The 22,051-nt window shown below is 40.6% G+C and overlaps 1 protein-coding gene across 6 annotated transcripts in view; it reads right to left on the bottom strand.

Moving 5' to 3' along the window:
• Nucleotides 1-991: 991 nt before the first annotated feature.
• Nucleotides 992-22,051, bottom strand: part of GRIA3 (glutamate ionotropic receptor AMPA type subunit 3) — a 197,324-nt gene continuing 176,264 nt past the window's right edge. For 3 of the 6 annotated variants that reach the window (XR_013538679.1, XM_072981225.2, XM_072981223.2), the window contains 3 exons: nucleotides 13,817-13,931; nucleotides 10,285-10,549; nucleotides 992-3,682 (listed from right to left, as the gene is read on the bottom strand). Coding sequence is in view for 4 of the 6 variants with exons in the window: in XM_072981225.2 (XP_072837326.1) it covers nucleotides 10,304-10,549; nucleotides 13,817-13,931 (361 nt within the window). In the remaining 2 variants the exon portion in view is untranslated. The remainder of the gene's footprint in view (nucleotides 3,683-10,284; nucleotides 10,550-13,816; nucleotides 13,932-22,051) is intronic. The other 3 variants (XM_072981226.2, XM_072981224.2, XR_013538680.1) reach the window with 2 other exon arrangements.

A 22,051-nucleotide genomic window follows, 5' to 3' on the forward strand; every position in this document is an offset into this window, starting at 1 on the left:
AAAAACTTTGAATAGCTCTCACACAAATGTACCTGCAATGTGTAACAACCAAACCCAGTCTTTATCACTTCTTCAGGTATGCTTCCCCCCCTTTCTCTCTTCTTTAGTCTTTATGACTTTCAGGAGATTTTGGGTGAGTGGGTGGGATTTGGCTCCCTGACCTTCCATAGTTCCCCACCCTAGTCTTAGAGATAAGCCATCATTAGAGCTGAAATCACACTAGCATTCCAGTCCCTTGATTGAAGTGGACCCTTGTTTCTGAAGAATCACAATTGCCAAAGAAGCCTCTACTTACCTTCTGATGACCCAGTGCAAAACAAAACAAGCTAATGTGCAAGATACAGGAGGAGAGAAAAGCTCCGGCTGTCACAGTGGTAATCCGTATGCAATAAAGGAATCCCTTCATCTAATGAGAGGTTATTTGTAATTCATAATTCGTCTTTGAAAACCTGAAACATTTCTCTTCTTGATATACTACAAGAGGGGAATGAAATAGTTTATTAGAAGCTTCGAAATACTGTACGCCTGTGCGTACATGAAGCGGCAAGCTGCTTAGGGCACAGTTCAGGCACAAGTGTCGTACATGCCTGTGCTTTAATTAAAAGATCGCCTTTGGACTCACCGCAGGCTTTTTGCTAAAGAAAATCCAAGCCAAGACATGTAATGAAGCAGTGGTGGCTGTTAGCTTCAATTTGAAAGGTGCTGTGAATCCCGGCTAAGTTTTACAAGAGCTATCCAAGACGCTGGCACGTATCCCTCAAGGAGCACCACCAGTTACCACTGTCATGAACAGAAAGTAAAGACTGGGAGGTCCGTGTTGGTGAATTATATGGTGAAAGTAAGACTTTCCTTGAGGAGGGACTGTTGACTGTTCCTATGCCTATGTAGGTATGATTCCAGATTAGTACCGTAGGCCCTTAAACTCTTCTGACATCTTGAAAACCCAACACGAAAGTAGCCATGTATGCAATTGTCCGATTTAGTCAAAAGCTCAGAATCAAGAACTTTTTTTTATTTTGTTTTCTTTACAATTTTATTTACAAAATGTATTAAAATTCTTTGTACAAGGCCTCATTAAAATGAGGCTCAGTAATTGATGCCCACACATGCAGTTTACAATTTGACAGCCATGAGTTCGTTTGGCAAGGTTTTTTGTTTTTGTTTTCCTTCTGTTCACTGAAGTGCAATTTTAACAACCAAGAAAGATACAACCTAAAAAGATTTGTCGGTTTGTTTTTTAGAGGAAAGAAAAAAAGGAGAAAAACATAAAAATAGAGATTCTGAAGTGGCTACTGCTGAACTTCCATAGCTTGAAGGTAGGAGCAGGATTTTTTTAAAGCAGTTGACATTTTTTTTAAAATTAACATGCACATTTTAAAAAATAACACCCCATTTACCAAACCCTTCACTGACGTGAAGCCTTCATTCTGAAAAAATTATCTTCATTTGATAAACATACATTTCTCTTTGTACAGCTTTTAAGAAAACACCTCTCCCCCCATTTTTTTGAAAAGTTAAATACAACATATTTTGCACAGCTTTGCATTTCCTTCTGCTGGAATATTATAGCATTCAGGAATTTAAAATCACAGTTTCAGGAAAAAATGAACAGCTTCTTTTTGCTTAATATCTCTGTAAAAACATGAGCAGCAATTTGTTCTACAGGAGAAGTTCCCTTTTTATGTTACATCTTGTCCAAATGTATATGTGTGTGTGTGTGTGTGTTCTCTCCTCTTTATCACTATATTATACTTGATTTAATGAACTATCAAATATATCACTGGTGACCTTTATAAGTTTGTCTTAATGAGCTATCAAATATATTGTCAGTGACCTTTTTCAAACATTTTCTTCTTTTCTATTTTAAAGAAAAAAATATATAGCATTCGTTATCTTCCTTTCCCCCACAAATTTTTATTTAATATCCAGTATGTTATTTATGAAATGAAATCTTGCTGAGCTACCAAATTGCACATATTGTCATATTAGAGGTAATTAGTATGTAGATGATTCCTTAATTTTGCATTTTTAAAAATCTATTTGGTAAATGAGAATGGGAGTTTCATATATAGATATAGAAAAGATGCAGCTATGGATGTAGGAAGCTACCTTCTATGATGGAACCACTGCCCTGCCTTAGTCTAGCGTGTCGAACTCTGACTGGCAGCTGCTGTTCCAAGATTCCAAGCTCAGAAATCTTTCCACCTATGCAACCTGAGATCTATTGAATTAAGACATGCCAGCCACTGAACTCGGGACTGCCCGCCTTCCAAACCTATGCTCTGACACCTCCAACTTCAGTAGATTTCTGGTAGGATTCTGGTCAGGAACACATCCTACATCTGAAAAGCTGTAAGGCAGTAATGCAGACTTTTCGTCTTGAGCAGTATGTTTTGGAATGCATTATATTCTCCATGAAACTAAAGATGTATCCTAGCTATCTTGACTGTTCTTGATAAGTAGTGATGAATTGATGGTCAACAGCAGCAGAGAGAATATAGTAAGTACCAGCAACTGTAATGCTAGAGCGTTTTGTTATAAGCTGGACCTACCGGTCTCATATGAGGTACCATCCTCTTTTCGTTTACATAGCGAGGCCGCGAGTCACAAAGCTTTGTCTGAGCACAGTGCTAGATTTCATTTTTAATTTACAGAAAAGAAGAAAAGAAAAAGACTACGTTGAAAAAATGAGAAAGAACCAGGGATTCAGACACTGCATTGTGAGGGCTGTTGTCTTTTCCGTACTGTTATCATGAGATATTCAACACTGCTTTGTTTAGTCTCATTTTAAAAATGCAAGAAGAGATCCAGAGCTATATGACAGGGAACCCAGTCGTGAGCAGTCTCTTCATCTCAGTTAAATCCTGGATGCTATTTATTATATATATTGAAAAGAAAGCACTTATAATAACACTGGCCTGGCTTGCATTTTCTTCTTGAAGGCTTTCCTTCATAAGATACACCATGTCTTCCCTTAATAGGGAAGATGCATGATTCTCTGTTGGCATAACTTCCCTTCCAGCTTTTATATGTTACATTCATAGGTTTGCAGCTGATATATGCATTTTCTTAAAATCTGAGGCAGGATCTAGAGTTGTGATGGTAAAGGAGAACGTTCACCATCTGGAAGGAAAGGAAAGGAAGCTGTATCATCCTAAATCACAGAGTTAGGTAACAAGCTGTTCTAGAAATATGAGCTATAGTATTCTGAGGCATAATATTAAGAACAGCTTAATAGTTTAACAATGGAAAGGGGGAACTTGAAAATCTTATGTTCCTTTTTCAAAAGAATTATGCCCATAGACTGTGCAGTGGTATCAAAGAATGGCTTCTGTTGAACTTTTGTTAAAATTATTTTTACAAGAATATTTCCTCTTTCTCTCTCCCTCCTTATTAGAATACTGTCATTAGCAGTCCATTTTCTTGTTGTTGTTGTTTTGTTTTCAAGCAAAGCGAGAATTTTTTTTTTCTGATGGTTTGCATTGTTTTTGAGTCTTAAGAATCTCCTGTAAGGCACTGAAGGAAAAAAAAAATTCCTATGAAAAGTTCATTGCACCGTCGTCAATAATGTGCCAGGCCCGACACCCAGGACGAAGTGAAATTGGCTCAGGCGGTCAGGAACACTGGATTGCCCAGGTTTCTTGGTCGCTCCTCCTCTGGCGTGCCAATGTAAGCATGGGATCTGTAACGAGATTGCACATACTTCAGTTGCGTCCCACCAGAAAGGGGATTGTCGCAAAGGCGCAAGGAAGGACAAAGTGGGATAGGGCAGTGGTCCCCAACCTTGGGCCTCCAGATGTTCTTGAACTTCAACTCCCAGAAATCCTGGCCAGCAGAGGTGGTGCTGAAGGCTTCTGGGAGTTGTAGTCCAAGAACATCTGGAGGCCCAAGGTTGGGGACCACTGGGATAAAGGACAGAATTTATCTGAAGGCATGAGAAGCATTCACCCTCTGTCCTGAAAATACATGACATCACATGATTTGACTAAATCAAGGGAGAGTCAAGTGCTGTCTGTGGACTGGATTGGTCCCCTGGGTTGTCCTCTACACCAGTGGTCCCCAACCTTGGGCCTCCAGATGTTCTTGGACTTCAACTCCCAGAAATCCTGGCCAACAGAGATGGTGGTGAAGGCTTCTGGAGGTTGCAGTCCAAAAACATCTGGAGGCCCAAGGTTGGGGACCACTGCTCTACACCAGCAGTTCTGAATCCTGGGTAAACCAGGTGTTCTCGAACTGCAATTCCCAGAAACCCCAACCACCATAGTTGGTGGTGAAGGCTTGTGGGAATTGCAGTCCAAGAATACCTGGGTTACCCAAGGTTGGGGACCACTGCTCTACACCTACCAAATGCTTTGATAAGAAGAGGCCCCTGACACCCTCTGGAAGCATGGGAGCCATTTCACCCTTTTTCTGCACCAACCTCTTTTAGTGGTGCGGGGGGGGGCTTTTAAAAAAACTACTGGAATTGACTTCTGATCATTTCTGGCTCTCAAAAAAAGCCCCCCTGAGAACTAAAAGAGGCCAGAAGGGCTGAAAACCTGGTAAAATTACCCTCATGACCTCTAAAGTATACGAGGCAGCTTTCACATCAAAAGTTTTGCTTCGTTCTTTTAGGGCAGTGGTTCTTAACCTTTGTTACTCAGGTGTTTTTGAACTGCAACTCCCAGAAACCTCAGCCAGCAGAGCTGATGGTGAAGGCTTCTGGGAGTTGAAGTCCAAAAACATCTGAGTAACAAAGGTTAAGAACCAGTGTTTTAGGGCATGCATGCGGACGTTCTATTGGTGCTGAAGGCAGAGGTACCCCTTTGATGCCCAAAGCAAGGAGCGTGAAATTCCTAAATCTGTGGAAGTTTTTTCCAGCCCGCCTTTAAGAGATGCAGATAGTAGGCTGCAGAGGGAATGAGGGCCAGGGTAAGTCTAGTGAATGATGCAATTCGCAAAATCCTGTTCATGTAGTTGTGCTGGTGTAAACCAGATCTGAAAAGAACTGATTGACATTAATTGAAAGCTACCTATCTCCCCCCCCCACTTCAAAGGCTCCCTAAGGCTTCCTTTTGCCTCAAGGAAGCCTTTGAGATCCTTGAGACAAGGGAGGGCTTAAAGAGCCACAAATTGGTCGTGGGTCACCACCAGCAGTCCAAAATCCCAGCAGTGATGATCTGGCAGCAGCTATTTTTGATTCTGAATTTCTCTCCCCCCCATTTCCAAGGCTCTCAATTTAAATGAATTATTTTCAACAACTGGATCTAGTTTACACCAGCGTAATTCTGCAAACAGGATTTTGTACCATGGGTTGGATTCAAAAGGTTTCTTTCGTCCAATAGAAACATGTTTTCTGGAATGAATACTATTGAACACATTTTCTTTCATCTGCTCAAAAATAAGACTGCCAGAATCTTATCACTGTGACACTGTTGTAAGTGCAGTTCCATAAATTGCAGCAACAAAATTGCCACCAGTTATTGAATTGCTGCTTGTATCCCTCATTGTGTGCCAGTGCACATGGCTGGAGAGAGATGATGGATACAAGGAATGATCTACTATCCAATGGGAACTGACCGTTCCAATTTACACCACTGCACTTACGTTGACATAACTAACCAATAGGATTCTGGCTGATGAACGTTTCTCTTGAAGAAGAAATTACACCAGTAACTACCGAAAAGTAACAAATGGAAAGAGAACATCAGCATTATAAGAAAAAATGTAGTCTCTTACATTGAAATATTATGTAGGTTCAGAGGGTGGGAAAAAAAAGCTGGTAAGTAATGCTACCTACCCATATCAGAATAAAAATATAAAGTTGGATCCAGACTAAGTTGACTGATCTTAAATTTCACTGAAATCCATGGAAATGAAACTGAATTAGGTTCCAGTGAAGTCTGTACATGCCTACTCAAAAATAACCCCCCATACATTCAACAGGACTTACTCCCAGTTAAGTGTGGACAAGGCTACAGGATTAGTCTGTCTCTACCCATGATCCTTTGTATTTAGGTGGCAGAGGATCATGTGGGAAAGAGCTTCAAATTGAGAGTTTAAAAGGAATCGGATTCTATTGGGCTCACAGGCCTACATCAAACTGTTGTTTTCTAAGTTAATATTTGCATACGTCACACTGATCTAATTAATCTACTCTAGTTAAAAGAAACCAATGGATTTGGCACTGGAAGGAACAGACTTCTGGATCTCACATTCTGCTTTGAATTTCCACAAACTACCGTATTTTTCACACTATAAGACACACTTTTTTCCCACAAAACAGGGGGGTGGAAAGTCTGTGCGTCTTATGGAGTGAAGAAAACAGATTTTTTCCTGTTTTCTTCTAAAAATTTGGTGCGTCTTATGGAGAGGTGCGTCTTATGGAGGGAAAAATATGGTATTTACTTTTCTCACCTTTGTTTCTTTCATTTTTAAACTTTTCAGAGTGGTAGCCATGTTAGCCTGTGCACATCAGACAAGAAACAACCAAAAGAAAAAATAAAATAAAATAAAATGTGGCACCTTAAAGCCTAACTGCTATATTTTAATGTGAGCTTTTGTGAACCAAGGCCACTTCCTCAGACGTAAGAGGGAGACTACATGGCAAATATTCATACATGTATACATTCTCCTAAATAAAGAAACAATGGTTGGTTAGGAGATACATGTTGCAAACTGTGTGACTAAATGCGAGATTTCACACCAAGTAATGACTTAGAACTCCTGTTTGATATTCAGTTCTTTTCCTTAAATTTGCCCATAATTGTAGCTAAAGGAACCCCAGGTTCTAGAACATATATAGTAGTGAGTTAGGAATTCCTGACTTTACCTTTAAAGCTTGTTCTGGAAAGATGGCTGTGGCTAGTTGGCAAGGAACACAGGCTATGGAAAATATCAGCAAATAGCAACATAATAAATGTGGTGAATTATATTGGTGGTGGTTGAAGAACTCCTGGCTCATATTTAATCTACTGAGATGGGTATCAAGCATATGTACTGTATATATATTTTATCTCAGCTATCTCCAAGTGGATACTTGTCCTGTAATTTTTCTTCTGCAGAATGCCTGGGTTCCTTTGCCCACTAACTATTGCCACTGTTAACAGAGCAGAGCTTCAAAGGAAAAGAAATGACTATCAAACAGGGGTCTTAAATGTTACTATGCGTGAAATGCCACACTGATCCACATAATTTGCAATTTGTGTTGACTAATCAACTACTATCTCTTTGTTTTGGGCCCAAGTCAAACTGTATGAATATTTACCATATACAGTGGTGCCTCCTCGCTGAGCAATGAAATCGCTTAACGAGGCGCTCTGGGCCATCGCTGGAGCATTCGCTCAGCGATGGCCCCTATGGAGGTTTTTCGCTTTGCGATATCGCATAACGAAGCCGGGAGAACAGCTGATCGGTGGTTCCAAAATGGCCGCCGGAAGGTCCGCGCTGCATTTTCGGGCCCTGCCCTCGCTTACCGAGGGCGCGAAAATAGCGGCGCTATGGGACAACATCACTTAATGGTGAGTTTTCAAGCCATAAGAACGCACTGAACGAAGTTCAATGCGTTTCTATGGCTTTTTTATTCCCGTTTAGTGATGTTTTCGCATAGCGAAGGTTAATCCGGAACGGATTAACCTCGCTATGCGAGGCACCACTGTACAGTAGTCTCATGCCTGTATCTGAGGAAGTAGACTTGGTTCATGAAAACCCACATTAAAATATAACAGTTAGTTTTTAAGGTACCACAATGTCTTCTCCTCCTTCCTCTTTCTTTTGTTTTGTTTCTTGTCTGATACTCCTTTTTAAAGTACATTTCAGCTTATTGCCTGCAGATGTCTCTGTCAGATTTCCAAAAGATCAATTCCTTATCTGTTCCAGGTACCTGCATTTTTGGGCTTATCTTATTTGGGGGCTAGCTATGGAGAATGCCATGATGAGTGTTTCCGTTTCCATATTCACCAGCACACCACTGCCCTTCTCACCAGCAATTGCCTCACTCTGTTTAATACTAGTGCTGGCCCTGTTGGATCTCTTTCTCCAGTTAGAGGCAAAGAGAGGGAGAATAGGAATTTAGGAAGTTGCCTTATACTGAGTCAGACCAGTTTTGTCAACTCTGACTGGCATCAGCTCTCTATGGTATCAAGAAGGCTCCTTTCCTAGACCTACCAAAAATTCCTCGTATTCCATGTTGGTCTCCCATCCAAATACTATCCAGATCTGACTCTGCTTATCTTCTGAAACTGGATGACATTTCATACATTCAGGGTGGTGTGGATGGGAGTAGATAAACCTAAGACCATGTAAAGACTGTTTGATTGTACTGTATAAAGTTAGCACATCTAATTAATATATTGGAATGAAGCTGAAGACAGAGAGGGCTTCACAATTTGCCTTTACACACACACGCAGAGAAAGAGAGAATAGACAATCTATGAAGAGAGATCTGGCCAGTTGAATAAACCTTAACTATGTGTAATGGGATGGCACATAAGGGAGATCGTTGCACAGTAAGAAGAGATCAGTCTACCCAGTTACAATTTGTCCTTTTTGCCAGGCTTACCAGGATTATTTTTTCTCTGGTTTTTTAGTTCTCGGATTCTGAAAAAAACTAGGTTACCTGAACCTATGACTGCCAGTAAACGAGACTTACAGGACAGCTATGACCTTTCATATCCAGTTGGGGCACCAGCTTAAAACATACTGTATTTTTCTTTGTATAAGATTATACTTTTGTCTAAAATCTTTAGACTAAAAATTGAGGGTTGTCTTATACATGGAAGTAAGCTGAGGAAAGAACAAAAACAAGTCGAGGGGAAAGCAGGGATCAAAGCATTCCTGCAGCACTTTAATCCTTTTCCCCTGCACTTGCTTTCCCCACTTAGATTTCTTAATTTTGGATTGGAAAAGGGGGGGCGTCTTATACATGGGGCATCTTATACACGGAAAAATATGGTACCTGTTAGAAAGCAATGCGTCAGATTTGCTCCTTTCATCAAATAGGTTGGGATTTTGTCTTTTCTTTTACAACAAAGCTCTCATTTTCCTTACCATCTCTACATCCTCAGTCTGTCTGTCTGTCTGTCTGCCTGTCTATCCCAGAGGTTTTTTTGGCTTAAATAAATCACACTGTCGTATCATAGAAATTTGTCCTGTCCACCCCACCCACCAAAAGCTTTGCTTGTGAAAAGCACTTACCTGAGTTCATCACAGCTGCCTTTAATAAATGAAAGGTGTGGGGGGGGAAATTGTGTGTAAGGCTGATGTGTTCAATATTTAGGGCAAAGCCTAAAATGCTTAAGATTAAGCTTATCAGGGCCAATCCTACCAAGAGAGAAAAGGAGGTGGCTGCCTTATGAAACACATCATGGGGTCTCTGCCAAGGGGCATCAAATGCAACCTCTGTAACTAATTATTGCAACATTATTTTTTTCAATAAACACCTTATTGCTTATAATAATGCCACTGTCTGTAACAAGTAACAGAGCAGGAGATTTATAAAACGAATGCTTTCCATGTTAAAGTATTTGTTGGAGACTATGTTGAAAGCAAATTGATGTTTGGGTAAAATTATATAAAATCACAGCTTTGCAACTTGAAGAGCTTTCGTGAGCAATAAAGGATGTTTGTTTAGTCTTCCACGAGGCTTCCTCGAGTTGCAAATAAGCTTGCACATTTTGTTTGCTAATGGGTCATCCAGAGGCAGCGGAGGCTGGTTTTGCAGGGGCGTGGAATCCAAAATAGATTTTCATCTGAACTTTTAAGGAGCTATCCAAGACGTTGGTGCTAGTGGTCACTGTCTTGGATAGTTCCCTTAAAGCCTGTACTGAAACACAGAGTGAATTCCTTGCCCCACTGAAATTAGAGACACACTAGCCTCCACTCTCAAGAGGCAAACAAGCTTCATCTGTAAGGCTGGCACTTTGGTAATGACCCAGCCCTCAATAGATTTGGAATGTCGCTCTACATGGTAAGCACTGGTTTGGGAGTGGGGGGGGGGGAAAGAGGTTTATATGAATTATATTCCTCAGGCAGCAGAAAATGTGGTTGTCACCGCGGTTGCCATTGAAGCTGTTCTCGCACTCCAAGGAAAAGACAAAGTGGCAACTGATCTAAGGAAAACTGAACCATCTGTGAATTTTTGAAAAAAAATGGTGTTGCTGCAACTCATGTCAAAAAGACATCAGCTGTATTGTGTCCCAGTTCTGATGTACACAGTCTTGAGATCCTATTCCACGCTAGGGAACACAACACCAAAACACACCACCACAGAGAACACCAAAAATATAAACCATTTGATTTGCTTACTAGACCTTCAGCCGAACCACTAGATCTTAACACTTTCTGTTCCATACACGTTGTAGCCTTCTCTGTACGTTGCATAATTCTGAGTATTGGGTGCAGGAGCAGGCTTAAAATTTTGTGTGTTCTTTGTGAGTTTCATTCGTTTGGTCTCAGCCCGAGACTTGTAACAGAACTCTATCAAGGCCACTGTCATGGCGAGGCCAAGGCCACCGACAAGGATATAGAAAACCCCGGCCACATTGCTCAGGCTTAGAGCACTCGTCTTGTCCTACGAAAAACGAACCAGTTGGTTAGCTTTGCAAGGGGCAAGCAAGAAACAGACGGATAATTATGTTACTTTGCACGATTAAGAGGTGTCTACTCTGGAAGACCTCGTGGTGAACTTCAGCTCTTCACCCTCGCTACTTTTTGCAGCTTAGAACTCTTTGCATCAGCAGCAGAGATACCAGGTGAATAAAAACATTCTTGACAGATTCATCTCACAAATCATGGCCCATGACAGAAAAAAAAAAAGATTTTAGACAAGAGCATCCCACAAAATAACGGGTTATCTTCCTTCCCGCCCCCCCCCCCAGTTGGAGCTAACAAAGTCTGGGGGAGGAAGGAAGAAAGATCCTTAGTACACTGGTATTCAATGTGTAACTGACTCCACAAAGATACACACTGAATATCACTGTGACCAAAAATACTGAGTTTTTCCCACTAGAATGGGACCGAAGAAAGCAGAGTGGCTGTACAAAAGGCTGCTTTTAAAAGATATCGACTATCATGATTAGAAAGGAACATGTTGTTGATCTTAGAGAAAGTAGAGGAAAAATAACCTGAATTTTTTTCATTCTTTTCCCTGGCATTCTATGAAGCAACAACCATGTTTGAAAGGTTGATCAGTTTCTTTCAGGCTGAGTTAAAGCTTTCATGGTGAGCTTCCAGGGTTGAAGGAACAAATGAACAAAGAAACAATTTTTAAAAGCTAGCTGTAAAAAATAAAATAAAATAAAAATCAGTCTGTAACTCTCTGAGGTGTGCCATCAAGGCAATTGTCAAGAGTAGTTTTTTGACTGAAGAAAAAAAAGAAAGTAATAATAATAATAATAATAATAATAATAATAATAATAATAATAATAATAATAATAATAATAATAATAATAATAATAATAATAATAATAATAATAATAATAATAATAATAATAATAAATTTCTCTGTCTGTTTGAGACACCATCATAACCATTTTGCTGCTGAATTGGATTACCTGCTTGTATGGGTTTCTCAATTGTATGAATCCTTATGCTTTTGAGCTGTGACACAAAGAAAATCAGATGGCTTGTCAACATGAGAAAGTTGTGCTGGTTATTGCTGGACAAGAAGTCAAATCAAGTGGGTCAAGCCAGTTCAGGTCCCAGAGAAGAGATACCACTTTTGTACTTCAGACCCCTGAGTGTTAAACTCCCAACAACGTTGACATTGCTGGATCAACCCCACAGAAGCTGACGAGCCTCTGCTAATTCAGTGGTTTTAGAATTTGAAGCAGCCAGAAGAAAACAACCGCAAAAGGCAAAACTAAGAAACCATTTTGACAGAGAGAAGAAAAAGCAGCATCCAGACATGGGGCTTGTCCTGGTTTCACACTTGATGTAACCTACAATCAACACAGCTCTCTTATGTAGGCAAGGCCTGAGTAGTTGATGTCAATCTGGATTCCAGACCAATCTGTGGCAGAAATTTGAAGTGGATTCTTTAAAAAGTTGCAGGTTGAGCCTCACCTGACCAAAAATCTGGAAATGGTTGCAAAACAGCTAAGCAATTTGGAGACAGAACATAAACAATCCCCAAGCTCCCCCAAGATCCCCTTCCAAATTAGTTGAGTTTCAGCCAGAGAGAATGAAGGCATTCGAAAACACTGGGCTTTAACTGTCCTAATATGTCTTGAATTATTTCACTTTTTGCTTCAAAGCATTTGAATTGTTAAGAGGCTGCTCCTGCAATGGTGCATTTAAACGTCCATCGGCCCAAAGTTCATCTAGTGGCTAGCTCAATTTCTAGTCCTGCTGGAATCAGAATTTCTCCATTGACTTCAGTAGGACCAGAAAAGAGAGCTTTGTTTGGGTTTTTTAAAAAAGCATCCAATAATCCCTCATTATGGTGTTTATCACTGTAATTTTTCAAAGGTACAAGCAGAAGATGGTGTTGGGATCCCATTTGTTTGCAATGGGAGCTGAACATCAAGCTATGCTTTGTGCCTGAGAAAGATTGCATTGCATCCAAAATTGTATAGAGTAGTGTCCTGGCGTTTCATTCTTTTTTTTTAAAGTTGTTCTATTATATACATCTCCATGTTTCTTCACAGCAGGTAAGCAGAATGTTTTCTCCCAAATCAAGAAGAAAAAGCATCTATGGATGGAAACCCTTGTCATCACTTCTTGCCCGTAAAACATCCACTTCAAGTTTATGGAAGTTCCACAGGAGAAGTTATCAGAGGGGTTCATTTCTCACCCACCATCCTAGCAACATAATTTGTGTGTGTGGCTTGTGACTATAAGCTGAGAGCCATACCATAAAAAAGAAAATTAAAGTATGCATGTGCCAAAGTCTCTGGTATGGGATGTAGTAATACAGTAGCAAAATGGCTTGATGAAGAATCATTAAAAAAAAAAATGAAAAAAAATTGAATGCCCAGAATTTATGGAATGAACCAGCAATAAAACAGTGTACGGCTATATTGATTTTTTTTTTTTTTTAAAAATCCCTCCAAACTTTCTTTGGGTTTTTTAAAAAAAAGGATGTTTCATGCTTGTTAATGTGATGTTCTCTCGAAAACTCTGTCTTTTATACTCACACATCTATGGTTTGAAAAAAGAAGCACCTTTCTCTTGAGACCTTATGAAATGTTGTCATACCGTTTACATACTTTGCAAATCTTTTAGAAAACAAAGACCTGAAGGCTAAAGTCACAAATGGGCCTTCTGTAAATTGAGAGATACTGAAGTGGAGAAACCAGTTGGAGATTATGAGGATTCCTCTTACTGTGATTGACTATTATCTGCAAATGTTGTGTGGGGGGGAAATGCAGTAGGTTAAGAAAAGGTGCTTAAAACTAATGTCTTTGATATCACAAAAGAAAAAGGCAATTGCCAACATTCCCTCTAATTTTCCACCCATGCTGGGCGCAACCTTCTGACCACAGCCAGCATCAAATGAGCAGCAACGCTAACGGTGGGTACATGGCACCAATACAGCACTGTGCAACTGCGCAGCTGCAAAGCTTAGAAGGAACACGGGCAATTGCTTTTTCTGATTTTAATGGATTTCTCCTTTTTAAATTTTAGATTCTTAAAAAATTATAGATATATATATATGTAGTTCTATAGATATGTGATTATGTCCCTTTTCTTGGTTTTGTTTCCTTAAATCTAAATGTCAATCATTCACTTCGGAAGGCATTCTGGTATAAATAAAACAGTGGGTCAAAAAAAAAAAAGAGAGACAGAGAGAGAGATCTGATTGCTAATCAGTACAAAGAGACCTTCAGGGACTGACCTTACTTCCAGAGTCCTTGGCGCCACATTCACCCTTATCGTACCACCATTTGTTTTTCAGCTTGTCTAAGATGCCTTGTTCACTGAGTTTCAATACTGCAAGGTTTACAGGAGTTCTTCACGTGGGAAATAACATAAATAACATTATATTATGTTATTTTATGTTATTCAAGCTTTAAACTACTTTAAAACTATACAAAGCGATAAAGCAGGGTTCCTGGTCGCCGCAAACGTAAAATATATAGATAGAGATATCTCATACTGTAGGCATACTGGATCAAACCCCTTAGAAAGTTAAAATTCTAGAGCAACACTAGATCACCAGGTCCTGCCCATATCGCTTTGAGTAATCGGCACACACTGTTAAATAAACTCCATGGAAACAAGATTGCTCAATTCTCCCCAGTGTTTTAACCTCTTTTTTTTGTCTGTAATGTTAATCAGCTTGCAGTAGCTTTGCAACAGATTTTTTTTGGGGGGGGTGGGGGAGAAAAAAATAGATCGTTTGCATCCAATAAAGCTTTCTTATTTAACTAACAGAAAGAATTGATGCCCTTCTCTACTAGTCAATACGACAAATAAATAAATAAATACAGTGGTGCCTCGCTTAACGGGGCCCCCGTTTAACGATGAAATTGCATAGCGATGAAGATTTTGCAATCGCTTTTGTGATTGCATTGCAATGTTTCAAATAGGGAAAAATTGCTTTGCGATTATCGGTACCCTGTTTCACTTACCGATCATCGCAAAGCGATGATTTTTAACAGCTGATCAGCGGTTCCAAAATGGCCACCAGGTAAAAAAATGGCCGTCCGCTGTTTTCTGGGATGGATTCCTCGCTTACTGGGCAGTGAAAATGGCCACCGTATGGAGGATTTTCGTTTAAAGGTGAGTCTGAAGCCCATAGGAACACATTGAAGGGGTTTCAATGCATTCCTATGGGCTTTTTAAAATTGCATAGCGATGAAATCGCTTTGCAGCGATTTTTGCTGCACCGATTATCGTTGCTATGCGAGGCACCACTGTAAATAAATAAATAAATAAATAAATAAATAAATAAATAAATAAATAAATAAATAAATAAATAAATAAATAAATAAATACATACATACATACATACATACATACATACATACATACATACATACATACATACATACATACATACATACATACACTTCTTCTTTTCCTCGTTTATCTGCCTCCCACTCCGCATCCCAAACTGAACAGTTAAGATAGTTCGGATCTATAACTATTTTAAGTGCAGAGCAGTTTCAAAAGAGGGACAAATGCGGTTTCTACATTGCTGCTGGAAGAACGTATCAAGGAGGTGTGCTGCTTTTGAGTAAATGTCCAAAATATTGGACCAAACCAGAGGGATTTTTGCAATTCTGTTGGTCCATTTCCTTCTTCATTCATGCCGGATGCAATCCAGTGGTACGTCTTCCAGAGTGGAAGGATCAACGAACAGGGAGCACATTGCTTAGAGGGCCCCTGAATGTGCCCACAGCCCTTGTATTCTTCCAAGATATTATATTCTTCAGAGAGGTTCCATTTGTGTCCCTTTGGTGAGTCTTGGATGTCACACAATTATTACTCGGAGAGGTGGAGCAATAAGCCATTGGTCACCTAGGGGGCACAGCGACACCCTTGTGGGTCTTTCATGTTGCATCCAGCATGAATGAAATTAGAACAGACTAAATTAAACACACCCGGAGATTTGAAGAAATGGAATCCAAGAGGGCAACCTGCTAGCACCAAAGGAGAAGTCAAGTGAGAGTGGAACCCGGCAATAAAGCCCAAGATCTCTCTGCACAGTCCAAACTGCTGAGGCAACAGGGGAGGCTCAGACCGAGGTCCCTTTCTCCTACTTTGCCAGCTCTTTTCACAGAATCAACCAAATAATGATGTGATTTTTAAAAGCACACTGTCCCATTTGTCTCATATCACATTGAACAGAACTAGAAAACAACAGAAGCCGAAGAGTTATGGGAATAAGCTGTCAGATCTCAGGCCATCTGCAAATCATTGGTCCAATTTATACCATCCTACTGTAGCTCCAGTTGTGCATGGATGGGTCCTCATCTATGAGGTTCTGAGTTTCTCCCACACCCTGATGCACATGGTCATCCTAAGGTACACTGAGATGTCCCGTGAGACATTTTTGCTACTGTCTCAAAACAGGCAGAGCTAATTGCTGCTTGGATACTCTCTTCTTTTTCTAATAACTTCCTCCAGTGTTCTGAAGTTACTTTTTCCAGGAGCAAATGGGCATGCCTATGATGCTCCCATTTTATGAAAAGTCAGTCCTTTGGCACCAGAGGCCACTGAGAGAGAGAGGTCCAGGGAGAACAAGAACGCCAACTGATAACCCGAGAGCACTGAAATGCCCACAGCCCAGAGGTAAAGCTTGGGAAAGTGACTTTTATGGACTGCCATGCCGGCAGGGAGATTTGAGAACATAGAATTAAAAAGAAGCCATTTTGGATCCGGTGTCCACCTTCTCCAATCTAAAATATTGTGCTTGCAGCACACCTGGAGAATATGGCTGCATCCTGAAAGACAGAAGATGCTGAATAATAATAAACAAAAAAGGAGACCAATTCCTATCTGAGAGTGTGAGGGAAAACAGGGCGGTTTCTGGGGAAAGGATGCTGGAACATATGCACTGCTGTGGTTGCCTCAGTGCATTGAACAGTGGCGTCTCATTCTTCTCCTGCCCAATCCTGCAACAATTTCCAAAGAAAGGCAGGTTAGCAATACCAAATCCTTTCTGTCAGAAGGGCAAGCAGGACTTTGCTGCCCACGTTATTACTGCTGCCTTGCTTCATTCAACACACACAGTATCTACCACATGCCTCTGAATTAGCATTCCACAGCAATTATTGTAATCTAATTAAGGATCAGTCCAGGGAATTGTCTACTCCTCCGGCTGTAGATATCTGCTGCATTGCAGAGATGTGCCCCAGGAGAGAGAGAGAGAAAGCTTGTAATCCTCACCTTGGCAGGGAAATCATGAGGTCCCTTCACCAGCCTCAGATGGTATGTCAGAAACCAGGTGGGTCTTTGTTGTTTTTTTGTGCACCAAGGTGTGTGTGGCTCTATACACAATCTGCTGGTGACGGTGAAAGACCAGCAGATGTAGGCAAGGAAAGCTGAGCTATTGTTCCATCTCGCAATGGGAAGCCATAATTCCCTGCTGTCTGAGCAAGACTCCAGTTCGGTGGTTTGTGCTGGTTCGTTTTTTTAGCCGAACAGGTGTTGGGTGCTTCCCCGCCCCTCCTTCTCTGGCAGGTGCTCACTCAGAGACAGCACCTGAAGGAGGCAGGGCAGGGAAGTTGGGTCGCTGTCTCTGAGCGGGCACTTGCTAGATGGGGCGAGGTTGGGAAGCGCCGAAACACCTGTTCGGCTGAAAAACGAACCAGCGCAAACCACCAAACTGAGGGTTCGTGCCTATCTCTAACCAGAAATGTGAAGTAAAAAGAACAAGAAAATAAAAAGAAATAAAAAGAAAAGCTTAGAAAAGTCATGGGTTGTAAATCTCTCAGACCGTGGCCACGCTGGCTGAAGGGTTTTGGGAGCTGTGGTCTGAAAACGAATCAAAGCTCTGATGAATTCCTTTCTGTGATAATTAAAGTGAACTAAGCTTCGTTACAACTGCAGTTTAAGGAAGGACAAGCTCACTTCTTTTGTTGTATAATTGTACATGTTTTTAAAGTGTACAGAATCTATAGAATCTCTGTGTGTCCTCATTATTCAGGTGTGTAGCGAAAGGCAAGCCCATGGCTTGTAGCATTCTGAGTTTTTTTAAATAGGAACTAACATTAAAATTTTTGGCTAGTTTCGAATAATATGAAAATAATAGTTAAATTTCTAAGAAATGCAACGGCTGCTGAGATCTTGATGTTACATCTGTAATGATTCATTTTCAGAAAGTTAACTCCCCAACATTCCTGCGCTTGCCTTATGATGGGGAAATCTCAGGTTGCTTAAAATCTGAAACAAATACTTCATTCGAATGTGCACACCAGGGAGCATATTGGGGGACGGGTGACATGCAATGCAGATCAAATCAAAGATTACAATTTCTAATCCTCCCCTCCCCTGGCTTGGAATCTGAGTTGTCTTTACAAAAACAACAACAACAACAACAACAAAAAAAAAACAACCATCAAACTTATCCAAGATCCAGGGCAGACCCATGATCAATCTAGTGGAAAACCTTGTTTGAAGCAATGGCCATTAGCTAGGAATGGATGCTGGTGACTCTACTTGCCAGGGATAGTGAGGCCACTTGGGCTTTTATAGCTGAACCTCCTGAGATAGGTTCAGCACCATAGGTAGCTCCTTAACGTTTTGACTAAAGCCCCAAATTGAGTCACTGCCCCTCCACTGTACCAGAGATTTCTAGAATAGTCACCAACAAGATTGAAAAACAATTATCTCTTCCTTCCAACAACTGGCATTCCAAGGCGAGCAGCCTCTTCACTTTGGGCTTCCATTAGAATCGCACATTAGCAGCTGTTGATAGTGCTTCCCTCCTTCATGTACTTATCCAACCACCTCCAAAAGCTGTCCAAGCCAGGAACCATAATCAACGACCAGGCTTACTGTAAGATTCATTTTGTCCTCCCAGTCAGGTGTGCTTCTTGATCCTGCATGCCCATAATCAAATGACAAACTCACATGCTTAATACTGGGAATAGGACAGCAAGCTGTTAAGTGTTCTACACCTCTATCTATATACACTGATAAACAGTGGAGATATTATGAGGAATCTTTAAGGATAGGAGTGTAAAATATACACTATTATCAGCCACACCTGTTGGCCTCTTCTGCCTAGGGATCAAAATTCTGGCCTGAGAATTCTGGGAGATTTAAATTTCAGTACATTCCTATGGAAAAACGCATTTCGCAAGACAAAATTTTTCGCAAGGCAACATTACCCGCGGAACGAATTAAATTCGTCTTGCGAGACACCACTGTATATACAAGTTTGCTTTCTAAGATGCATTTTTTGCCTTGAGATCTTCTCTAAATGAAGGCTGATCTGGGAGGATTGTTTCCTTCACCTATATAAACACTGAGTTGTTCTGGGATTAGCTACTTTGAAAAGATTCCTGTAACTAGCTGGGTGCATTAAGAAAGAGCACCATGGAATAGGCTGCAATTTTAAACATGCCTAGGGGTGATGGGGTTCAAGAGTCCTCGGCTGCCAGAGACTCAGGGCCATCAGCCAGGACACTTTTAACAAATCCCAGGCACTGCAATTTATACAAATTGTGTTCTTTCTAAGCAATGGATGGAGCTGTGGCTAATTATGGGGACGCCAACATGGACAATAATGACTTCTAAACAGAAAAGAAAGGATTCTTAGATGACTGTTTCATGGTGGGCTAATCTGTGTTCCACCCCTCATGCTAATGAGATGCAATGTAAATGTTATTCTTAAGGCCATTGTTAGCAAAATGGGGCTGTGCAGCTAAGGCGTGTGCTGAAGCAAAGCCAAAACACACACCGCCACCCTTCAGACAGAATGAGTCACTATTTTACACATAAACACACTCAATGATTTGCTAAGGAGAAGTGCCAGTCCATGCAAACATTGTAATTAACGTATAGCTCACTACTCATAATTTCTTCTCCTTGATGCTTCTATAGCACAGAAGTAAATGACTGACGGCTGTCATGGAGGGTTGAGAAGGCTTTGCTTTTTCCAGACTTCTCCCCTTAAGGGAAGGATTTCCAAAAGAGCAAGATTATTTGCCCATCTATCCCAGAATTGTGTGATCGGATTCAGGTCTGCCAAGCCACCAGCAGCCCTGAAATTCCACAGCTACTTTAAACACCAGAAATAAAAGTCAATAGCAAACATATATTATCATAAAATCATGGCTCAATCTATAAATCTTAGCTTGATCATATCCTTACTCAAAATGGTAGAGATTATTAGTAGCTTTGAGAAACATGTTTTTCATCATCTGGGGGGGGGACTCAGGGTAAAGCCCTTTCCTGCATCATAGTGAGCCTCCATAAGTGTTGGTATTTCTTGACAACGCCTCTCCTAAAGTTCCTTAAAGCTGGGCAGGTTTGTAATGTTTAGGACTTCCCTGATTAAAACTTGCACCCTTAATTGGGTCCAGAAAGCAGCTGTTGACAAGGCTGACAGACATCTTGAATGAACGTAGAGATGCTCCTAGAGAAGGCTTTTTATCATACAATTTTCCTGACTTAGAAACATAGACTTATAGAATAATGCAGGTGGAAGGGCCCTGTAAGGTACCGGGTCCAATCCCCTGCTCAACGCAGGAATCCAGATCAAAGTGTATTGTAAAGCTGACTGGGGAGAAGGATAGTTCTGGATTTGAGATGTTCCTGTATAAAAAATGGTAACACTGAGAATGGACCAGTGTTAGAACTCACAGGGTCAAAGCCTTGAAACCTTCTGATTAGCAGATGCTATATCATCACCTGCCACCCTCTCAGGTACTCCTATTGTTTGAGCTTTGTTGTAGTCTTCACTTTAGCTAAGAGGGAAAATGATTTTTCTAGGAACGGCACATTGTTGCACACTGGCCCTCTGGCAATGCAAAGAAAATGAGGATGGTTTGGTCTGGAATAGACAATTCAGAGCCATTGAGACCTGTTCCTCATTTGTTGTAAGACTGACCCAGCTGCCTTCATGTTGGGGTCCTCCTTAAGTACAAGCCCTGCCAACCTGATGGTGCTACGGAGCAGTCTACAATCATAATCTGCCGTTCATCCAACAGCACTGGAAGGGGCAAAGAAGAAAGAACAATGTGAACGGTGGATTTGTCACAGGAGGCAAAGAATTACTTTGGTCAGGAGTGTGATCACCACAGATGAGTAAAGACCAAGAAATCATAACACTCACAAATGCAGGAACACAGGTCTTTTGATTATGTCACGAGAAACAACAGCTGATTGTTACAGCTGATCTTTCAAGGTAAAATAAATGGGAAAATAAGCACTGGGAGCATCCTTACAGGCTGAAGCACTTGGAGGTGGCGAAGGATGCAACACAAGATTTTTGTTTAGCGCGGCTGTATGCAAGATTAGGAGAGCCATGATAACGCCCATCCTACAGTAGGAGAGAAACAAGAAGATGGCAGGTAACTGCTTTGTGGATTTCTAGCACATACATTGTTTTGTGTTGTAGATCGTGCCAACAACAGAGCTAAAGATGCAGATGTTAGCCACCAACCACCTATCTATTTCCTTTTTCTATGTTATATTTTCTATAGAGGTAATCAAGTGGATAAGCTGATAAGTATCTGTTCTCTAGATTATTGCCATCAAATGAGAAACCTAAAGCAATCTGCTGAGGTTTAATCCCAATCTTAGAAGACATTCAATAGGAAACTGGAGACAATTAATGGCTGGTTATTTTTGTAACCTTTGAAAATTAGTTGTTGGAGTGTTAAATCTCCTTGATGAGCTCAGAATGTGGCATCAAGGCATCGCATCAGGCGTCCGCTTCCACTGCCATTAATATATTTGTTTCTGTAATTAGTCTCCTTCCGAGCAACTGAAAACATTTCTTATTCAGTTGCTTTCAAGTGTGCAAATTTAGCCTTTGATCTCTGATATTCGCTTGATGGAAAGGAACACATTCTTCTCTTCCCCACCCCCACAGGATTATTTCCCCCCTCTCAAAACAGAAATGCAGCCTGCCAGGATAAAACACACAATAAGCAAGATGGATACAAACATGTGTGTCTCTAAAGGAGCATTTGATAAAGCCAGAGGTGATCTGATCTTGTAAATCTTTCCATTAACGTCTATGAAAATATTGTTCTCTCTGTCCTATGGTCACATCTTCCTTGAAAAGGAATTTATTTTTTTCTTAGTATGGTTTACACAGAATACATTTTATAGTGTGCATTAACACACATAGATCACATTGGGAAGCATAGGTCTAAATTATTATTAATCCTACTAGAGTAGACTCTTTGAGTCTATGATACTTGGGTAAATCAACACATCTGTAAGTCCTTCTGATTCAATGGGTTTTCTCTGTTTAGGATTAAAATGGATTAAGAATAAAAAAAAGCAAAGTGTGCTGCTTATATACCGCCCCATAACGTTTCAAGCACTCTCTGGGCGGTTTACAATTTAATTATGCAGGCTACACATTGCCCCCCCCAGCAAGCTGGGTACTGCAGGTGGATTAAATTCAGATTATTAATCTACAACAACATAAATGTGAAGCTTA

This window comes from Pogona vitticeps, chromosome 11 (assembly GCF_051106095.1).
Source record: "Pogona vitticeps strain Pit_001003342236 chromosome 11, PviZW2.1, whole genome shotgun sequence".
Taxonomy (NCBI): Eukaryota; Metazoa; Chordata; class Lepidosauria; order Squamata; family Agamidae; genus Pogona; species Pogona vitticeps.